The following is a 20,764-nucleotide window of genomic DNA, read 5'->3' on the forward strand; positions in this document are numbered from 1 at the left end:
GATTAAATTGCTCTGACCCCAAAGGCTGCAGCACTGAGATCAAATTTGACTCTGGAGACCCAGAGCTGAGAGAGGGTGAGGTGGAAAAGAGCCTTGAGTGAAAATCACCTTGTCCAAGTGACAGCTTGAGAGGACATCTGCTCCTCCCTCTAAGTCTGCTGTGTCACATTCACTCAGACAAATTCACAAACTGTTTTTTCTATAAGCAGCAATGAGCACACAGAAGTAGCTGCATCAAGGAAATAAAAATAGTTATTTGGCAAAAAGAGTCAATTGAATATCAATGTCATGGAATCCAGTGGGGATGGGGGTTTAGCCCTCCTCCTACCACAGCAGCAGAGCTGAAATATGTGAAATGGATATTTTAAAATATTTACAGATTGGAAAAAAAAAATATTTTAGAAGTATTAAAGTAACTTTGTGTCACAGATTTACAAGCATTAGTTATTTAAATGGCAGTTTTGGTGCATTGGGCCATGTAAAGATATTCATATATTTGCATTTTCATTAAGAGAGGACTACAATGCAAAATTCAACTTGAGCTAGGAAAAGACTTAGATGACAGCAAGCAAAATGTCAGTGCAGGGAGGCACCTGTGCCACTCAGTGCTGTCCCCTCAGCTGCTGGGAGAGGGAAGGGATGCAAAAGATGCAGGGGAGCTCTTGGGACTGAGCTGAGGCAATTCTGAGAATTGTAACTTCAAACTGAGCCCAGGGCACTGAGAACAGCACCAGAACACTTCCCAACAGCTCACAAAACATCCTGCCTTGCACTGTCTCCAGGGCAGCTCAAATAAACTCCCTCTGCCACAGGGAGGGGGATGGAAGGATATTTAAATTAATGAATTAATGGTTCTCCCATTCACAGAAAAGTGCCTGTCCATATTACCATGGACTTTCTTTTTTTTTTTTTTTTTTGCAGATATTAAAGAAATATTAATCAAATGCTGAAAGAACAGATTATAAAAGTCTCATTAGAAACCTTCACTAGCTTAATTTAACAAAGAAAATGTCTTTATGCAGCTCCTCTGTTTAAATTTTACATTTTGTTTATAGCTATACTGAAATTAGACTAATCTTTAAATGATCTGATAATAAAGTTTGCCATCTATAGGAAAGAATTCTGCAGAGAGTATTCCATGCAGTGTCAGTGGCAGTTCAAGCAAGGCCAAAGATAACAGGATTTGTGGTGCCACTGCAGCATTTCCCCTGAGCAGGGCCTGCTAAATGGATAACAGGGACAGGTGTTTCTACAGCTGGCTCAGATTAGCAGATTAACACAAACTCATAGAAACTGAACAAAAAGCTGCAAGTTAATCTCTTGCCTAAATCCAGTTTTACCTCTGGAGTCAGGTAAGGAATAAAACCTTTTATTTTACAAGCTTGTGGAAATCTGCACAGCATCAATATCGAGCCCACCCCATCCCCTTCTTCCCTTCCTCTCTGGCAGAGAGGTCTCATGTGAAATTCAACATTCCCCAGCTGACAAGCTCAACACTTTGCTTTTTATTGTGCTGAAATGTCACTCTGTACTCAGGCTCCAAGCTCAACTACATTTTCCAGCTCCTAATAGGACTTCTGGGAGAACATCCATTCTAACACAGACCCCCAAGCCCAAAAAGAAAGACATTAATTGTCACAACACCTCGATTATGGAGATGTTTACAGAATTAAATTAACAACAAAGCAAGGAAGACACTTCTTCTTGCAAGTCAATCCATAAGAAGAAGAAAAAAAAAAATCAATTAAGTGCCACAAATGCAAAAAAGCCAATAATTCACAACAAAACACCTTGAAAGGAACACTGCACACATTAAGTGGCAGAAATGGAGTGACACGACCTGGAGGCTGCAAAAAACAGAATTTTCCATTTTTAAAAAATGAACTTTTTTGACCTTACAGAACACCCAGTAATTATTTCTCATATTGATCAGAAATAGCCTTCAGTTTCTTACTCCTGACTTGGTTTTGCCTTTTTCAATGATAATCTCTCAGCTAAAAATGCTGCCTTACCTTTGTTCATGTCAATCAACTGCTGCTTCTTCTTCTGTCTCTCCAGCCTCTCCCTCTCAGCCTTCTCCTTGGCCAGCTTGGCTCTCTTGGTTTTCTCCTCCAATTCTCTTCTTTTGTTGTTTTCTTTCAATGCCTCCTGCACCAGAGGAAATGAATGTGAGTGTCTGCACACTGAGAACAAACAAAATAACCTGGTTTGTCCAGACACTGTTTCCATGAGATGAGAGCAGGGACTTGACCCAACACTTGGAGCATCCTCAGAAATCTTGGAGGGAACATAATGTACATTATTTGTAGATGTGAGAAGTATTGATCAGGGCAATGGAAAAACTGAAAGAGCTTTGCATTTATGATGAAGGAAAAAACAGAATTGTTTTCAGCAGCAACATGTTTGTATTTTTCCCTATTAAGGTTGCAAGTCTACCTCAAACCTGTGCCATGCTCACAGGAGTGGGGAGGAAGCCAAGTTTCCACTATGATAGAAATTCAATTACAAGTGGCTGAAACTCAGATCCTAGACTTTAAATACTTTTTTTTTTTTTTTTTTTTTTTTAACTATTGATAAACATACTTTATATTTGAATTCATATTGCTAACAAATTTGATCACAGTTTCTCAAAACTGACTGATGATTAATGCAAGTAAAGAGAATTTTGACTCAGGTGTACAGTGGATTCTTAAGCATTTGCTCTGCCTGAATTACATCAATCCTTTCATTTTCTACTGCAAAGGGTTATTTTTCTCTCTCATGGCATGGTTTATACTCCCTCAGACCTTCTCTCTTCCAAGCACTTGAACTGCAGAGGATTTTTTCTAATCCAGAACAGTGATATTCCAGATGAACTGGTTTTTTTCAACTATCAAATGCCAGTGATCCCCTTTCTGCATTACCTCAAAAGGTAAAGATCAGTTTGAAGTCTGAAAAAAATAACTCTGTAATTGGCATTGCTTTTAAAAGAGGAAATAAAAATCAGCAGTTTTGTTACTGCAATATAATTCCACAGTGACAAAGAACTTACTACTGCTCATGGGGATCTACTACACAACTAAATTTATTCTCCAATTAAAACTAAATTAATCTAACAGTTTTAAATCAGACAAGCCATCCTCTGGTAAGGATAAAAGCCTCCTCAGAAACACATTTTGAGAAGCACTCATCTCAATGCTGTCTCCTGAAAACAAGTAAGTGCATGCAAAAAGGGAAATAATTTTCAAGTGAATCTCAGCAGACAGAAATATTTAAATGCATAAATCCCTTTTATTGATGTGCTTTTCATGACCCTCTGTTATTTTGCTTAGTGCAAAAGGGCAGGCAGTTTTGCTAATTCAACAGCAAATTAAAAGTTAGAGAAAGTTTGAGTGCAGCTTTGCTTTGTTATAATAAAACCAAAACCAAATTATTGTCTCTCCTAGCAGAGAACTAGATTCAGCAAGGAATATTATCTCTTTTAAAGTGAGTTAGTTGCAGAAGCACATAGTTTGATGTTCCCCCTTGTGTTTATTAGGATTCACTGAAGTGCAGCTCTGGTACTCAGCTCTGCCAGTTTACAGCTTGCCTTCCTTAAGAAGCAAATAAAAAATTAATGCATCTCTTGCATTCTGTACATATCTTAAGTTTTGACAGACAAACATATTCACACATCCACACGGTTGTAAATAGACCCTCGAAGGTAAATTATTAAAAACAAGAAGAAAGAAAACAAACTGTAATGCACAAATCTCCCTGGATATTAAAGATGCAGTTGGCTACAAAGTGGTCGTGCAGCAATAATGAGGCTGCCTGTGATCCCTCAGGCCTTCCCCAAATTTGCCTTGCAACTGCAAAATATGGAGCTCCAGCAAAATAATCTTCTGCAGTCATAAATTGTCAGGAGTGACAAACTCAGATTAACTGGAAGTTAATCTATAGAAATTCAGAGAGTTAAAATGCAAACTATAAAAGCAGATTGAGCAATCAGTTCAGATGGAAAAGGAAGATTTTTCCTGGGTGCTCCTTGGAGGATAACACATTTAAATTCATTGTTATCCTTATGAAAATGATGGCACAGAGATGTAAGGAGCTGGATGAAACAAGAGCAGACAAATTGAATTTCCTGCTGCATGGCTGTGAAGAGAGGATGAGCTTTGGGACAGTGGCCACCCCAGGGACACAAAAGTCCTGGGCTTGCCAGGGCAGATGAAGGGCTTGGCAACAGAGCTGCTGCTATGCAAAAAAAAACCCCAAAAATTCTTCAAACAGCCCAGGCAGGAGAGTTTAATAAACCAAATTTAACAGTACCAAGGAAAAGCTGTGTGGTTTCACTTCATCACTCAGCTGTGTAAGTTTGGATCATTATTAAACAGCCCTTGAGTGGACAGGTTTGGGACTGTTTTTCCAGCTCCCTTCAACCAATATTTGGATAGCAGAATAAACACACACATCTCATTCAGGTTATTCCTGATGGGGACACTGAGCTAAGTGCACACACAAAAACAAAGCTGGATCACTGTCTTTACAAAAAAACAACTTGGAAACCCCAGGAAAACAAATGTTGTCTGTTTGGGTCAAATCCTAAAAGATAAACCAAGGCCCAGGGCAGAGAAATTCTTGTTTAGTTCCAAAAACAATCAAGGAAAAGACAAATCCAGGTTCTGACAGATCATATGAACAGAATCTTTCAGACTTTTCAACAAAAATTCATTCTAAGGTAGGTCTGTAAGAACTGTTCATACAAGAGCCTGAATCCAGCAGAAAAAGTGAATTACTCTTTTTAATAGGGGACCTTGAACATGACATGTTAAAAGCTTTCAAAGTTTCTGGGTAGAAATTCTCAACAGATTTAAAAAGAGACTCTGAGGATTACACACAGTGTAGTACATAATAAAAACACCAAGATTGAAAGATTTTGCAGACTTCCTGAAAGCCATGGCTGGTGGAAGAAGCACTGCAAAGGGTGTGTGGGATTACTGTGCAAAGAAAAAAATAAATGTGAAAAAAACAACACTGAAGGCCACGCTCACACTGCTGCAATTTCTTCCTTGAGGTTTCTTACACCTTCCACTTCATGCTCCACTCTGTGTTCTGACAGGATTATCCAGTTCCATTAACCTGCCTGGATTTCCCTCAATGTGCTAAGCAAGCAAATCTGAACTGAAGGAAGTGAATGAGCTGTAATTTACTCCAACATCAGCATGCTAAATGAAGCTGCAATAATGCAGTGATCAATCTGAAATCACAATTAAGACAAATGTGGATTCCAATTATCAAATTCTCTTAATAGGATTTAGGAACAAACAGAATGATGAGACTAAGATTATATATGTGGAACAAAATTGGGGGGATTTTGGAGAAGTCAGGTTCATTCTGATACAAGAGCTGCTCAGAAACAGTCAAGTGCAGATGTTGGCATCTGTATCCTGCACACATCTGTGGAAAGTTCCCTTCTGGACTTTATCAGCCCAAGGGACCCACTCAGAGCAGGTAATGAAGTCTCTGCTTCACAAGAGCTTTTCAACAGCTTAAGTTCTGCCTCAGCCCAAATCCCACACTATGCTTTGCTTTCAGAGTGGAATAAGGATTCAAAATCCTCATTTAAATATTACAAACTTCCAAAGATAATGCCTGGAAATAATGACATTTCTCAGTTGGACTCACTGCTACCAGCACTGAATATAAAACAAAAAAATCTAACAAAAGCTTTTTAATCCTGTTCCTTTCAAGATTAGGAAATTTAACTTCATGGTTTCTTCTGGACCACATTCTCCCCTGTAACTTTTGGAAATATTCCTTAATCAATAGAATTTCTTTCCTGAAATATGACATCCACATTTCACCCCATCCACAAAGGCAACCACCTCAACAGAGAAAGAACTTAGGTCAGAACAAAATCCCAACTCCACCTAGGCAGCTTTGTCTACACAGTGTACTTGACCTCAGTTTAATTTCCTTTATTATTTATTTTTACACCTTTTGGGGAGTTTCCAAGACAAATGCCATCCTTGCACCAACCCCTTGGAAATAAAGCTGAGCTCCTGCTCCTGTGAGAATCCCACCCCCCATGCCCTTCCCCAGCCTACACCTAATTCCTGATTTGTTCAGGGTAATGATTAAATCCTGCTCTGCTCAGCACTAGCTGCATGTACCCACTCAGATGAGAATTGAGAGAGCTTACAAAGGTTTGTGTTTGGGGTTTGGGGCAGGGGGGAGGAAGGGTTTGCTGTATATTGCCTGGTAATAAGGACAGTGCTTCACTTTTGCAACCACCTCCTGGGAAATTTTGCTGAAGAAAATACTTCTTGCTCATTATTCTTTATTTTTTCCCAGTTTCCTGCTAGCTGGAAACTGTTATCTTTCAGGCTGCATTAAAGAACTGTTACTTTTTAGGCAGAAGGGATGAAGTGTATTCCCAGACAAATAACCAGAGAGAACAATGAATAAATAGAGCCTTTCTTTTAAACCACTCCTGAATTACAAACTCAATTTATGAGTTTGAAAGCTGGGAATTTAGCCTGACTATGCACTGTATTTCATGGTAAATCAGATGTTTATTATGTATTTATTTATGTATTGTATATTCATTGAGTTACATTACTGTAGCAAACGACCTGCTGCATTCTAGGGACATTTCAAAAAAGCCACCAGAAAAAAAACACTCCTGAATCACAGAGGTTGAAACTTACTTTGAAACAAGTTATAAACAAACAGATATTAGGAAGAAGGAAAGGTCTTACAGGTACATTTATACCAGGATGCTGAATGCACTGTGGTATAAACTGGATTTTATGAAGGCAACATAAGAGATGCTCTGTGTCCTGTCTGGTTCAGGGCATCAATCTCACAAAATCTTCCAGCCCAGAGTGTTGGTCACCAATAAAAACCATTCAGCTGCTGATCATTTCATGTTCTCCTCATTTTGGGGAGATGTTCACTTTGTGGATGTTGCAGAGCAGGCCATCAATCAATACCAGTGTTGATGTAAAAGGACAATTTATTTCACTGGTGATTTACCAAACCCATCTCTCATTCTGGTGAGTTACCCACATCTGCTTAAACACTGACTGGAAATGGAGCACAACCCTTTTCCTCTAAGTACATTTATAATGGACTGTAAGATTTAATTCCTTATCCAAAGAGCTGCATTTACACAAATGGGAGGGAAGGAGTCACCACTGATAAAAACTGTCTACCAGACTAAAAAAAAAAAAAATCACTTCACTCAACAAAATACTCTCTGCATTTCACACAACTATACCCAAAATTCCCTTTTCCTGCTTCAAAAACAACTTGGTTTTTTTAGACTCAAATTCACCTTTAAGACCATCTGCCTTAAAAGGAAGCCCAAAGACCAAACAAAATCTAAAACATTTTTAAAAACTGGGCAAGAAAAAAGGAAATTTTCCAATCTAGTGCTGAGGTACATCTTTCATACAACTTGCACAGCACTATCAGATTGAAAGGAAGTTTGTGTTTGTTTACAAACACAGGCATGACAGATTTGGTGAACATTTCTAAACCCTCTGCCACCAACACAAACAAACATTCAGAAAGTGACAGCCAGGAAACATTACAGGTCACTTGATAGAGAGTGTGAGGCAGCAAGTTCAGGAACACAAATGGAAAAGAACAAACTGGCATCTTGCTCCAGGCAGCTGATTAATCATTATTTGATAAGAGCCTGATCCTTCTGGGCTTGATGTTCTATCAAGTTCCAGTTGTCCTCAAGGACAATTGAAATTCGTGTTTACTTTCAATGGAATAAAGGACTAAAAATCGAAAAAAAAAATTTCTTCTTCTTCAGAGTCCTAAATGTTAAAGAGATATTATTATCCAGTGGATCTTTAACTGCAAAGAGGAAAAAAGAAAACCCACAACAAACCACCCTTTTTGCTACTTTTTATTCAATTTCCCTGCAGTTGTCAGCTCCACGAGAATACAACTTTTTCTTTATTCTCCAGGCTTGAATTTGACTCATGTTCCACTGGCAAAGGAAAATCCTGTGGAAATGTTTTACTTAATTCCTGTGATACTCCAGCAACCTGAGGAACTTTTGAACCTCTGAAGTGGCTCATGGCACAAAAAGGAGATTTATCCAACAGACAGCCACTAGCAAGAGCAAAGAAGAATGATGAACAGGAAAAAATGAGCCACCAATATTTATAAAATGTTTGGAATTTCACTTCAGCCAATCACCAAAATACTACAAGAAGTTTCACTTAGAGAAAGCAGGAAGGAATTCCAGCAACTGACCTGGACAAATTTCACACTGTGCATGCTCTAGGGAATATTTGGAAATGTTCTCTACCCTCAATCTTATCTGATTGCTCCTGAATTCTTATCAGTACTTATTACTTTTCCAAAGTAAACCCCACAGATTAAAGGAATCTCAGCGTATTTTTCCTCTGGGGAAATTTCTTGCAAGCATCAAAATGTTGCAGAAAATCTTAATAGTTTTTTGTAAATTTTTTTTTTGCCCCTCATAGGAGAAAAAAAACAAACTTCACTGTGAATTTTGAATGGACCAGGGGGAACATTAAAACTGATTCATTACATTACTAAAATATCAAAGTTGAATTAAATTTGGCTCAACCATATCCCCAGTTGAGTTGTGAAGTTACACACTGGAGGACAATAAAATGACCAAAACCTAAATGACTCTGGAAATGTTCACCCAATTTCCTGCCACAGAATAAAACACAAAAATTAGACATAAGAGAAAAAACAGAGAGATAAGGAAAGAAGTAAAACTGTGAGAGAAAAAAAAAAAAAATAAAGTATAACACTTTGAGGTTTACTCACCAAAAACAGAGTTCTGAAGTTGCTCAGATCACCAAAGAATTCTTCTATGCTTATTGCTTTGGGATCAAAGGTGAAGTACTCTCCCAAATTTTCATAGAGTTTGGTCATGTTGCTGTGCATGTTGGACAGTTTTTCATATTGCTCTCGGGCACTCTCAGCAAAGCTGTGAGCTCTTGTTAAGGAAAATGACTCAAATGCAGCACAAAAAAAGGAATAAAAATAAAACCACAGTAAATAAAAGACAGAGAACATGAGGGAAGAGCTCTCAGAACAAAGGTGACAACTGCAAAATGTGCAGGAGCTGTTCTGCTTCCAAATGTGGCATTTTAATCAGTTAATATTAACAGCAATATTATTAATATTACCATTTTATGAATACTATTAATGTCTGCAAGTTCATACCAACACTTCCCTTAAATGTTCCCTTTCCAATGGTGAATATTTGCCACTGACAGAGATTACAACTTGCTCCATAAAATTTTTAAATGCTGTGGGCATTTTTATTTGAAGAGATTAACAATTTTATAAAACTAATTCTATATAAAAACACAGAGTGAAATTTAGTTTTTGTGAGAATCAATGATATCACTGATCAAATGAAGTCATGTTCCCCATCTCACACAAATATATTTTATATGTAAAATGTGCATAACTATCAATGACAAAATCATACAGTATGACATTGAATTTTCTTTCTTATTACAAAATTCTTCTCTGTGGATTCTTTCAGCCTCAGGCTGCCTGTACTGGTTCACTTTTTTGGGGGGCACAATCTCAACTTTATATTCCACCTAACTTACAAAAATGAAATATCCACAAACAAACTGGCAAACAGCTCTGAGAAATTATTAGTGAGAAAAGCACCATGGATCCACAGAATCTTGTTTTTTTCCTTAGGAAGGGTGAAAGCCCAGAAATGAGACTGAGATTGACTTTCATCCCAGCAGCCATCATTAGAAGTTTGACATACTGCTTTTAAATAGATAAATAAGGTGATTTTTTTTAAACCCTGCATGGAAAAAAAAAAAAAAAATTAACAATTATTTTACAAATAGAAGGAGGGTGCAAGCTACTAAAGGAAATATTGGTTTGCCTCAAAGCAAGTGCATTTCAGTCTGCTCTTTTCTCCTGTGGGGTTGTTTGGAGCTGAGAAGCCACAAATCACTGGGAAAAAAAACACATCTGCTGCAGGATTAAAGCAGCCCTGCTGATGGAGAATTGGGGCTGATGAAAGTGTTTGCTGCACATATCAAACCCCAAGAATAAAAGACACCAGAGATTCCCTGAGCTCCAGAAACCCTGCAGCCTGGCTCCCTGTGGCTTTTCCTTGTAGCTGCTCCTGCCATGTGAATTTTCTGGTTGTTACCAGGGCACAGCTCTGCCCCAGCCCCTCTCATCTCTGAGCCTGCTAATCCCAAACCACTTTGAGCCCTCTCTGCAAAACAACCTCCAGCCTGCAAACCAAGGGGACAGACACACACAGAGAAATCCTAAAAAAAAAATAAAAATATATATAAAATTCTTTTTTGAGATGGGACTAAACCTGAAAGTGATGCTCCCAAAAATAGCCAGCAAATTGCAGAGTACAGCAGGGGAATTCAGAGGGATGTTCTACTCTCAATATTTCTGCAGCACTTGGATGTTGAAATAGTTGGATGCTGAAAATATCTCCCACTGGAAAGAGGTCAAACATTCCACCTGGATCTGCCCATTTTAACTAATGGGAGAGTACATAAATAAACATCATTTAAAATTTGGTTCTTGAAAGTGTGATTGAAAACTTTATCAATATCATTTTTCCAAGCAATCCTCTCAACTAAAGCCTTGGTGGCCTAAGAGCAAAGGTGATAGTTTTGTAAAGTTCACTGAGAAACAGAAACCAACACAGTGATGGATATTAATTGATAAAATCAACATTTTGAAACAGTATCTGCCTATATAGTGCCACAGCAGTGGCAATACCTAATTCTCAGTTTATTGAAAACAAGTTTAACCTGTCTGATTAGAATTTCAATCATCTCAAGATAAACCTGGTACAGTTCAGTCTTCAGTGACATTTAACTGCACAAAAGGAAATGAAAGTTTAATGGCAAGAATACATTAAATAGGTAATAATGGCACATTACTGAATTATTGAGCAGAGTCTAAAAATTTTAGAAAAACATGAATTGCCTTAGAGTCAGCAGATTGCTGTCACGAGCAGCTCACCAAAAAGAAATACATATAAATGTACAAATTAATTTAGTGAATCCTTTAAAAATAATCTTACATAATAGAATGCAAACCCAAAAATGACTGGAAAAAAAAGAAAAAATACTTTGACAATTGCAGATTCTTAGAGGCAGAGCTCCCAGCCCTCCACTGATGTTTCACACTCACAGAAGAAATAACAGGAAGCACTAAAAAAATCCAATGCTGCTGCTGAAAACAGATATTTCAAAGCACCACTAGAAACAGACACTGTGATTCCCACATTATTATTTTTTATCTATTAAGTACAAACTGCAAGTAAGAAATATCTTTAACAGATGGCCTGCAAGACAAAGAGATGGCAGCAAGACATGAATGGGGTGAGCAGAGAATGGAGGATTTCAGCTCTGCTTAATTTTGGAGAAGACAAGGCAGAGCTGTAAAGACAAAAGTCCCCAGTCATAGAAGGTGCAATATTAACAAAGTTACTGTCACACTCCATGTGCCTCATCAACCCCATACCTGTGAAATATCAGCAGTGGAAAACACAATGTGCTGATCCAGCCAGCAGTGCCAACGTTGACTTATAAATGAAATAAATTAGTGAGGAATCTGAGCTGGGCCAGCTTTGTGCTACAGCAACACTTAATCCCAATGCTTTCCTGAAAAGAGGCTGAAGATTTACTGAGTGCTCATTTCAAAACTAAACTTGGTTTCATTCCTGCCATTCCAAACCAAACCAAACATCACAATTTTTTTTTTTCACTAGAAGCTTAAAGGTGCTTGTTCACATAAGAAAATGTATTTTATTCAGAAGCTTGGCTGTTCCACATTTTCTTGCATACCATTCTGGTTTGAGGAGGTACCAGGCTAAATATCTGTTTTAATTTGTTAGAAGAGAAAGTTTGAGTTAAAGGTGTCATCTTTAATGAAGGATGCACAGGAGCTCTCAATTTCTAATCTCCCAGCTCATTCATAATAGAGCATTCTTTGAATTGAACTGTGGCAATGCAAACAGAACTTATTAACTGAAGGCAGAAATTCAGCTTTAATAGCAGTAAGTCATTTCCACTGATAGCTCTATTTTCACCTGCCCTCATCAGGATGTAAACACATGCTAACAATTTTATCACTCACACTCCATCCATAATGCATCCCTGTGCCTGCACAGCAGCCAAGACTTCTGGAGCACACACAGATAATTATGAATCATAATTATATCACTAGTCTTTTCCTCTTGTTGGGAGCCTTTGCAAAAACAATACAAGCAAAAAAATTCAGAAATCTCCATTGCAATCCATTTCACTCTACCCAAATTAGAAGCCAAAGAAGCCAAGAGCCATAGCAGGAGCCCAACTTGGTCTGTGTACACAAAGCTCAAAGATTCCCTAATAAAATACCCATAAAAAGCTCAGTGTGAGAATTTCTTTCTCATTACAAAGCAAATTACCTCATCATTCAGCATTTGACAGAACAGCTCAGGAAAAACCCAAACAAACCAAAGCACAAAAGGATTCTCAGCTGTCTTGGAGCAAGGAGGGCTCTTCCTCCTCCTTTGTTCCATTTTCACCTGAAATCATCATTAACAACCAGAATTATGGAACACAATTGCATTCATTGTAAAAAGAGAGGATTTCAGTGTTGGGTTTTTTTGTGGAAATGAAGCACAGGAAGATCACAACCACCCAAGAACAGCCCTGGCTATGACCTGCTCCTTCTCCCAAAATCTCAGAATAACACCTAATTCACATTAATTAAGATGAGACCTTTGCCTAAACAGCCATAAAACTTTCATCTTGGCAAACACTAAAAAAATCTGTCAGTGTTTATTTCCTCCCAGCTCTAAGCAATCAATTCAGTTCCTAACTTTGCTGCATTCAAACTTCTCAATAATGAAAAGACAATTTCCATGGTTTCCATCACATTGCTATGCACAGCAGAAAGCTTTTGTCAACATCATTTCAATATTACCTTTTTATTTATACTTCTGTTAACAAGGATGCAAAGATCACTGCTCAATTCTCTAAAAGTCCCAGAAGAAGTCTCTGGGCAAAAACTGATAAGCAAGGCCCTACTTTATAAAATATTCAGTCCAAGGAGCAAAGCTCCACAGGCTGTGGCTTGAACTGTTTTATACTGGGAAATTTGGCTCCAAGATTTAGGTGGCAAATTAGGAATTTCCTGTGGTAGCAAAAAGAAAAACTTTAAAAATAAATAAGAGCACTTGGCTCTCCAAAGAGAACTCAAAAGGCAAAATTTTTAAAGCCACAGGCTAGAAAGAAAGCAAGATTGTATCTTCAAAAAAACAAAAATCACTCCAAAATTAGAGCTAAGCATTAACCTAAATTAACCTGAACCACTTGTGGGTTTTAAAGAAAAAGAAAGCTGCTGAACTCAGAATTTTTTTCCCATTACTGTAACAAAGAAATGATCCCTGAATTCTATACTGCCATTTTAAAGAGAGAGTTTTTTAATGTTCTACAACTGCTGAAAGCAAAGCAAACCAAACCTTTCAGCCTGGCAAAAGCAACATTGCATCTCCACTGACATCACCAGAATTTGGAAACTGCCTTCATACTGCCTAACAACAAAAATCATCCAGTTCTTCATTCTCATCTGTGATATTTTGATGTTTAAATCATTTGAAACAGTATGAAGAGTGGTATTTATAGCTTTTTTTTCAAACTCAAATATCATTTTTGTTTTGTGGTGGCAAACAATTAATCACTATTCCTGCATTCATTAGAAGGCAACACAGACAACATGATAGTCAAACATATATTAGAAAATGTTGCCAGAGTACTGGATTTGGAGCATCCTTTCCCTGGAGAACAATTAGATAAAAATCTCTTCAGATGAATAAAAACAAGAAAGAAAACAACAGAAATGCAGCTCGTACAAATGAAATGTTGCTGTAAAATTTGTTTTGCATATTATATTCAAATTAATTGTGACTGTTTCAAACAACAATAAAACATTAGTTTTTAAGTGTCTCAGCAAAAGCCTGGTGGCCACTCCTAGAGATATTCCATGATGGATCACAGAGTCAGATCCCTCAAGCAGGAATTGCAGCTGTGTGCCCTGAATCTTTCAGGGGAGCTGCAGCCACCTTCCCTCCCTTTGATCAGGCAGCTTTTGCTCACTTCAGCTCCTTTAATTAAGGGAGGGATGTTTGAGCTGTCACCTGCACCTGCTTTTCACAAGCTTCAATCAGACCTGCTGGTTACTTCATGGAGAGAAAGGTTTTGGTAAAGGTTGGGGAAGGAAAAGAGAAATGCCCCTCCTGGATTTTTAGGTTTCCTTTAGGGCTGCTATGGCAGACCTCCTCAATTTCTTGTTTTGAGAAATGTGAAAAACTGCTGATTGTTCAATGTTTCAATAGTCCAGATGTTCCAATTCAGGGGGTAAAAGGAATTCTATGTCACCTGACCAGAAAAAAATATATAGAATACCTTTATTCAAATTGGGATTTGTTTAGCACAAAAAATGCTGCAATGAAATGCTCACAAACTCAAGCAGAGGAGAGAATGAAAGTGAAGAGTAGATTAAATGAATTTATTTTGCTCCTAAATGGTAATTTGAACAGCAGGTGCCTATGTAAAACCACACATCAAACATGATTTGAGTAAAGTGGTGTATGTCCCTCCTTCCCCTCCAGAAATGGTTCCACATTTTTGGGATTTATAACTCTTTGGGCAATTATTTGCCAGAAGCTCACCAGTGCCTGCACACAAACAGCCTTGACCCCAGTGACTGGGATGAAACCAAGGAAAAGTCAGGAAAGTGAAGTTATCCCTCAAAATTCCATCTCAGACAACAAACACTTGAAAACATCCTTTAAACAGCTGCTCTGGCAGGGGAGAAGGCAAGAGCAGACTCAGGGCAATCAGGACCTGAAATCAAAGTTTCCTTTACTCACAGACACCTCTTGTTCTCAGTGACATCCTTCCTCTCCAAAACACTTGAGCCTTTAAAAAAATATGTTTTATCTGGAGTGTGGGGGGCAAAAAGCATCTCCATCAACAGCAGCAGCTCTGCTGAAGCACAAGCTCAGGACAGTTTGAATTTGATATTGAAAAGCTGCAGCTCCAGAGATTTATACAGTGCACTTCCCCTCCAATTTCTGATTTAAAAATAAGCATACAATAATTAGAGAATGGATTTCTAATGGATTATCACTCTAATAAAGCACAATCCTTCACAAAAATATCTTTCAGTGATCTGGACAACTTGGTTTAATATAAATTTAAGGATGAGAGCCCAGTTTCCCTCAGGCAACGATTCACAATCAAGGAGCCATTAAATCTCTGTTACATGCACAGAAGTTCTGTTAATGGAATTTTATTCTTTGGAATCTTTAAATGATTTTTTTTTCCTGTGTAAGTTTCCATGTGCTGTGCAGGCTGCTCTCAGGAAGGTTTCTGTCCCCAGCCAGCCAACACTGGCTCTTTTTATTCTCTCCTCCTTCCCTGTCCCCACCCTCTCTGCACAATTTCAGGGGATGTCTCAAGGTGCAGAACAGAACTGAGCTCCATCCTCTTAGGGATTCCACCAAAAATCCAGCAGAGAACTCTGATCCAAAATCTGCAATTCAATGTACACAAGTGCACACTGTACAGTTTACAGAATATATCTTTTTCAAGATATAAAAATTAGAAAAATAAACATTCTTGGCAGTCACACAGCCCTTGCATACCATGGTGCCTCCCCATTTGTGACATTTATCAATTTCTTCCTTTATCCACACTACAATGGGATGTACAGATTATCTGCTCACAGAACCCTTACTACAACCCAACAGGAATAATCTTATGTCTCCTTGTATCAGGGCTTTCCTTTGTAAAAAGGAATGAAAATCTGAAGGTAGGAATAAACTGTCAAAGAAAATTGATATTGTGCTTTGCATAACACAATTTTCATTTATAATGTTCCAAAGTTCTTGTATTTTAAACTATCAACTTTATGAAAACTCTGCCTTAGTCCAGACCAGTAAAAACACAAAGGATCATTTCCCAAAGGGATTTGTCTTTTTTTTTTTACCTGACATCAAATAGTTGTAAGAGAAATGAACCTTGTGCAGTAAAACATGACACATTATTAGGTGCTTTTCAAATTCAATCCAAGCAAAGATTATACCTAAATAATCCTATAGTTATCACCTGGAACACAGCAAGCATTCTCACTTTGCTTTAAGATGGATCAAAGAGGAAAAAAATAAAGAAAAGAAACATTCTGTGATAAGAAAGGGAGTGGAAAGCTCTTTAAAAAGCACTGTTGAGTCTGGCATGACAAGAGATTTAATTCTTCCTGCACAAGTCTGAACAAGGAGAGAAAACCCCTTTAAAGAGCAACAGTAAAGTAACAAAAAATGAATCCCAACTGACCCTGAAAATCCAGCTGAACTGGGGAAATTCAGCAGTTGGAAAGTTTACAAAAGCTTTTATTAGATATGGCTGAGGGCATATAAACACCAAGTTTTAAGTTAGTTCACAGATTCAATATTCCTATAAAGATTTTTCATGAAGATGAATTACTTACTCTTCTTTTTAATATTTTTTGCCTCTGTGAACTGCATTTCCTTTTCCTCTCCCAGGCCTGCTCACAGGTGTTTCTGTGAGATCCCATCCCCCTCCCAGCCTTAATTAAATTAATTAAAACTCTGCCCAACAACCTGAACAGTGCCTTGACCTGTTCAGTGTCTGGCACCCATACAAACCTAAAAACCTGAAACCAACATTCTCACAATGCCATCTCTGCCCCACAAAACAATTTAAACAATTATTATTATAATTAAATAATAATAATAATAATTTAAAATAATAAATCAATAAACAATAATTGAAATAACACACCCCTAGCAAATATTCTAATTGATTAATTTGACTTGATGAGGAACATATTGTTAATAGTGCAATTCCTACTGGGTTGACTTTGTGGATTTTTACCTCATAAAAAGAGCAGGCAGTGCCCAGTTTATCCTGCCAGAACAACCTCTGGATGCACAAATCCATCACTGTTTTTCTCCATTACAGTGGAAAAAAACCTCTCCAAAGTTTTTCCTCACAATTTCAGGTTCCTGATTCCTGATCCACAACCCTTCTATATTTTTCTTCTTTGTATGTGAATTATTCACTGATTTTTTTATCTGGTAATTTAGCTGATGGACTAAATTTTATTTCAGGCTCTCTCTGAGGCAGGTAGATAAAAATGGATTTCCCACCAGCCCCTGAGGGATCCCTTTTCCTACTGAATTTTGGGTGCCTCTCATCCTGCTGTGCTCACACTCTGAAGGGAGCCTGGAGCCTGAGGCTGAGCTTGTCTCAAAGCAAATCAACAATTTGCACATTACTGGTCAAGCACTGAAACACTGATTTACTAACAGCTCCCTCTTGGCTTATATCATGTTTTGTTCATAAAAGAATGGAATATCTCATGATCAATTCTGCAAGCCTGGGTAGAATTCTTTCCTCACCAATGAACATAAAGATATTAAAATACATAGATATAATAAAGGGAATAAAGCCAAGTACCAAGCAAAGTACTGTAAAAACCTCATATTAGGATAAAAATAAACATCTGGAAACCTGCCAGATGAGACTTGACCAATTAAAAGTTTTTCAAATTCCATTTCCACAGAGCAACATGCAGACTCCATCAAATTAAACAATTCACATGAAATATCTAAACAGCACTTCTGTTCCTTGATGGATTGCAATAAAACCAGACTAACAACTCTTTGGATGCTTAGTGCACCACAGAGGAAAATACAGAATTTCAGAATACCTCAAGGAAAATTTCATACTTGGAGTGATTAAAAACCCACCCACAGGATCAGCCCCATTCATCCCAGGAAGATTCACCACAGGCTGACAGTCCTTTCTCACATCTCTTTTAGAATTTATTCTCAATAAACAGAGCAGAGGGCAGAAAAATGAAGGCTAGAACTGCTGAAGCCTTAATTCCTCAGCCACATCCCACCAAAGAAATGTTCATGTTATCCTGGCTCTCAGTAGGGAAACTGGACTTGACCAAGCAGAAGGAGATTAAAGTTGTTTTTCCACAAGGTTAAACTCATCTTTAATTGGGAAATATCTAATTCTACAAGGGTTACAGCTTAGTAACCATGCATGCTCAAGGCACAAGAGTAAATGAAGGAAAAGCATTTCCCTTTAAATGGCCAGTGTAAAATCCTGCACAGCAATTCTGAAATTAGGTTTGTAATGAGATCATGACAAATTGATTGATTTTTTTCCCCCCACTAATTTAGAAAGATGATTATTTGGGACAAGAATTAGCAACATTGCCATTTACTGTATTAAATAACAAACCAAACACAACTTGTTTCAGTCATGAGCAGAAAAGGACAGTCACTCTATTAGAACAGCAAAATAATTTGCTTTTTTTCAGCATTGTATTTTTATAAGTTAACTTAGTCCAAAGGTTCACAGCATTCACCTGCTGCACATCCCAGCAAATGTCTGGAATATTTATCTGCAGCAGAACCAGAACATTTAACCTCCCCTTAATTCAATTATATCTATTGACCTCCATGACAAACATCCAGTCACACCAAATGTGACACCACTCATGCAAATATTCCAAAGCTCTTTTATTGGGGGGATTATTTTTTATTTTTTTTTAATTCCAGGTTGAAAAATCAGGTAAGTGAAAGGATTAGTAAATGCCACAGGGGACATTTCTCAGAGGAAATCAAATTGAATGGCAACAGTTCTATCAGGACTGTCAGTGAACAACAGGCTCTCCAAATAAATAAACAAATAAACAAATTTCAGCTTCTGGGACTGTTTGTGTGAGTGTTGCTGGGCTGCTCAGATTTCAGAATGTGTTGCTGATGTTGTTCCCTCTAACTGCAAGAGGTCCTGACCATATTTCTGACTCATTAATCACCTTATTTTTTAACTTGTACCCATAAAAAGGCAGCTCTGCACACACAGACCATTTCATGTGCTGGGGAGTCACACTCTCCAACTGAAACACATTTGAGCTTAAAAACAGGTTTTTTCCCCTATAGCTTAATAATGTCAATTGAATATAAGCAACTAAATACAGCCCAAATTGCTTGTAATCTGATTTTTAACTTGGCAGGGTCAGTTCTTCAATAGGATTCAAACTGCTGAGATGCCACGAGCTTAATTAGCAATGCAAAAATGGGGAAGGAAAACTCTGTTTATTCACTGATGCCCTAAATTTTCAAGAAAAGAAAAGCAGATTATTTGTACAAACTAATTCTTGCTATCTCCTATCACTGTGCTTTCAGCAGGGGGATTTTCTGCCAGTGCTGATGAAATCCAGCAGCCCCTCAGAATTCCTCAGAATTCCAAGCACCAGCAGTTAAATCAAGCAGTTAAATCATTTAAATATCAGGCGAGTGCTCAGAGATAAAAGGTTTTTAAATGTAACTCTCAGAACATGATACACTGTCACTTTCCTTGGCAAAAGTGCATTTTAGGGATTCTTCTCCTGCATTTGGGGCAATACAGAATAATGCAAATCTGGGGCATGCAGACTCAGGAGCTGTCAAACAGCCAAGCAAATCACTGCAATCTCTAATCTAATACTCAAATCACAAATTTTGTTGTCTTAGAGCTACAAAAACTTAGAGCAGAGCACCCTAGATGGAAAATCTAACCTACACCACCCATGTGATAATTTTCCTTTGCTCCTGTTAACCAATTTCCACAGAATCCTACAGAGTGGGTGGTACAAGGTGGATATTCTGAAGAATATTTTATTATTTTATTATCAATGAATTCAAATTGACACAAGTCTATAGCACGCCAAAAAAAAAAAAAAAAAAAATACAGGCTCTGCTTCAAAGTTCCTTGAAACATGAACAATTTATGTACTAAAATTAATTGCAAAGCAGATGTACAGCATTATAAGGCTTATAGTTATTGCTTAAAACATTTTTCATTTAAACACAAAACTAATGGTTCATCAGGAAATAAATCCTCACCTATGCCTTCAGTAGGCACTGCAAAATCATTTTCTTCCACTTAGTATTTTAATTTAGAAAAAAATAGGGGTTTTCTTGTATGAAGCTAATAGAAAGTTAAATTAATCACAAGTTTATTTTTTAAGAAATAATTTTTCTTATTTAAATGCAAACAGCTACAAAAAAATTACTAAATCTTAAATAATCAATACCAAATAGAATTTTCCTCCTCCTGCTGGATGCTCATTGTAATTTACTGATATTAGCAAATCCTGAAGTTTTAGCAAGTTGATCATTGTTCCATTTTAAACAGCTGCAGCTTTCTGCTTCCTGCCCCTTAAAACTTGTTTTGAACTGTAAGCAGGAGGAATAAATTCAAACAAAGGCTCAACACATTTTAAGAAAACAGTCTGATGATGATGGACACTTCTGTGATGTAACAGCAACTTAAAATATGACAAAAAGCAGAAATCTAGACTTGATTTGGGAATAAAGGATCAGTGATTTGGGAATAAATGATCAATGCTTTGGGACTAAAGGATCAGTCATTTGGGAATAAAGGATCAGTGATTTGGGAATAAATGATCAATGCTTTGGGAATAAAGGATCAGTGATTTGGGAATAAAGGATCAGTGATTTGGGAATAAAGGATCAAGGCTTTGGGAATAAAGGATCAATGAAATGGGAATAAAGGATCAGTGATTTGGGAAGAAAGGATCAGTGATTTGGGAATAAAGGATCAGTGATTTGGGAATAAAGGATCAGTGATTTGGGAATAAAGGATCAGTGATTTGGGAATAAATGATCAATGCTTTGGGAATAAAGGATCAG

General features: G+C 37.5%; 1 protein-coding gene across 1 annotated transcript in view; it reads right to left on the reverse strand.

Moving 5' to 3' along the window:
- The window catches only part of DIAPH2 (diaphanous related formin 2), a 157,681-nt gene that overhangs the window by 54,235 nt on the left and 82,682 nt on the right, over nucleotides 1-20,764 (reverse strand). The window contains exons 24-25 of the mRNA XM_079319084.1: nucleotides 8,788-8,951; nucleotides 2,013-2,148 (exon numbers count right to left, since the gene is read on the reverse strand). Coding sequence (XP_079175210.1) covers nucleotides 2,013-2,148; nucleotides 8,788-8,951 — 300 coding nt within the window. The remainder of the gene's footprint in view (nucleotides 1-2,012; nucleotides 2,149-8,787; nucleotides 8,952-20,764) is intronic.

Source organism: Erithacus rubecula (genome assembly GCF_903797595.1).
Source record: "Erithacus rubecula genome assembly, chromosome: 15".
Classification (NCBI taxonomy): Eukaryota; Metazoa; Chordata; class Aves; order Passeriformes; family Muscicapidae; genus Erithacus; species Erithacus rubecula.